Here is a 2,676-nt window from a genome sequence, read left to right on the forward strand (position 1 = left end):
TTTAAGAGCTTATTTCTAAATAGTAATAATCTGTATACATATATAATTGAAATCTGACTGTATTTTACAAAATACTAGTCTTCTAAAACACAACCAAGACAGGTCATTTTGTGAAGACTTAAGGTCAGTTTCATCTTATTGGATGCAGTAACATGAAAGTACGTGTGCTGCATCATTGTAACTTCTGTATTGTTAGCCAGGCACGGATGAAAAGTCAACATAATAAAAATAATAAATGTATAATGTTATGAGATTTAAGCTATTTAGTCTAAACATTTCTGTTTTCGTGTTATAATTTGTTGTCATTTTAAAAAGAAAGAGGCATAATTTATATTTATTTCCTAATTTTGTATGGTGGTTATAAAATTGGTCAAATCTACTGAACCCATACAGAGATTTGTCAGTGAAAATAACAGATAAAATATAAAGTTTTTTTTCTTAAGAAATGTTTAATAACTATCTGGACATTATAAAGATTTTGTATGTGTAATTTGAAATTTTTCTGATGCATAAAAGTATTTTTAATCTTAAAATGAAAATTAATTTGCATGTTGGATCAGTAACATGTAAAAAGAAAAAATAGGCATGAGAAAATTATTGCTTAACAAATCTTAAGAATTAATAAAAAAAAATTGATATTTTGTGTATGAAAGTATTGTAATGTTAACTGATAATCTGCCAAATTTCTTTAACATACGCTTACTAATTTAAAAGATATAGCATGAAAACTATAACAAGCACGGTTACGAGGTTGGTCCCAGAGTTAAAGCTACTTAGGATAAACAAATGTTGTTTCATGTTACAATTTGAGTCATTCTAGAAAGAAAAAAAGGGAAATTTAGATTTATTTCTTTTTTGTGTGTGTTGTTTATGAGGTCAGTCAAATTCACCTACCTTGTATAGATTTATAAAGTTTTACTGAAAACAAAAGTATAGTAAGTATATCTTCACCAAATTTGGCAGAATTTCGGTAAACATACAAAAAATCAGATTTTTTATTGAAGTATTTTTAATAATTAAAAAAAAGACTTGTCCATGCATATATTGACTTTTTTTTTACTAGTCCAAGTGCACAGTGATCTTCATGTTAAGATTAAAATACTTTTCTTCATCTCAAATTTCATTTATGTAATCTATAAAACCTAAATAAATTTCAAATGTAAAAGTTAGTAGTATCAAAACTATAATGACTTTAAACTGGATTAAGCTGAAATGTAATTTTTATCAATTTTATTTATTTGTTGTAACACATTTGAATTAGGGTGGGGATTATTTAACTCTTTTATAGGGGCTAGTCACTTTGACCTTGTAACCATGAAAGTATATATGTATATTATAACTTTTAATGTAGTAAGTGTATCTTCACAAAATTTAAGCTTTTATTAAATATTTTAAGTCTTTTGTACACATAAAAAATTAAGTTTTTTAGTTGTGTTTTTACTAAAGATTTGTCTTTGAATAGATGGAGTCAAAGTGTGACTCAAACTCTAACTAGTCTGAGTGCAAAGTGATTTTTGTGTTAAAATTTAAAAAATAATTTCATCTTACAGTTTTTTCATGTTTCATTTGCTTAACCTTTAAAACCTAAATGAATATTAAAAGTCCCCCCCCACACACACACACACAGTGGCACAGCGGTATGTCTGCGTTCTTACAATGCTAGAATCCGGGTTTCGATACCCGTGGTGGGCAAAGCACAGATAGCCCATTGTGTAGCTTTGTGTTTAATTACAAACAAACAATCACAAGTTTTTTTGTAAAACTTTATATTTTAACTGATATTTTCTCTACCATAACACTATAGATTCAGTCAATTTGGCCAACCTTTTTTTATCAGAAATAGCTTAAGACTTGTAACAGTTTATATCTGGTTTGTTTTTAATTTCATTGTTTTATTGATCTTTGAACTGTGTCCAACTAATAATCCCACTACACAAGCCGCAAGTCACATGGCAAACGCTTAACCCAAGTATCAGTATTGTTTGATGCATGAACTACTTAAAAGCATACTTCATAGGGAAATTTTATTATTTTTTCATTATCTGACCTAACGAGTTTCCAATTTTTTTATTTTTTACTTTTATAACAGTAAATAAAACAAATCTACATAAAAAACAGAAATTTAGTACTTATGTTTGGCTTTTCTTTTTCTTTTTTTTTTTTTCCTATCAGCGTGTGGATGAAACTCAAGCCTATTCTTTTGTAATGATGATAATTGTACATCCCGTAATTTTTATCTATTTCAAATATGTTATTAAGAATACAAAACACGAAGCAAACAGTGTCATATCACTATTATAATTAACTGGTTTTTCTAACTAATGCCTTCAAATAATTCCCTTAGTTACATGATCTGAACTTGTCAATAACATATTTGAATCTGTAGGCGAAATAACAAATCTCAAACGAGAACAAGTTAGCGGTATACGTCATTCGGTAAATTAAAACTGCCGGAGAAAATTATTGGCAATTTGTGAAAGAGAGGGTGTGACTTTCTGGTTTATACCTCAGTAAACAAAGAATGTTGAATGCTATATAAATTAGTCTATGCCTGTGTAATATATGTCCTATAATGAATAATTTATGTTAAAACGTAGGACATCATTGAGAGGTGATACAGAAAATGGGAAAGTCTTAGCAAACAAATTTCATATTATACAGATGAGAGAAGATTGA

The 2,676-nt window shown here is 28.0% G+C and overlaps 1 protein-coding gene across 1 annotated transcript in view; it reads left to right on the forward strand.

The window, feature by feature from the left end:
- Positions 1-2,676, forward strand: part of LOC106469502 — a 31,220-nt gene extending 28,544 nt beyond the window's left edge. The window contains exon 12 of the mRNA XM_022398041.1: positions 2,598-2,676. Within this exon, the coding sequence (XP_022253749.1) occupies positions 2,598-2,676 (79 nt within the window). The remainder of the gene's footprint in view (positions 1-2,597) is intronic.

This window comes from Limulus polyphemus, unplaced genomic scaffold (genome assembly GCF_000517525.1).
Source record: "Limulus polyphemus unplaced genomic scaffold, Limulus_polyphemus-2.1.2 Scaffold3517, whole genome shotgun sequence".
Lineage (NCBI taxonomy): Eukaryota > Metazoa > Arthropoda > Merostomata > Xiphosura > Limulidae > Limulus > Limulus polyphemus.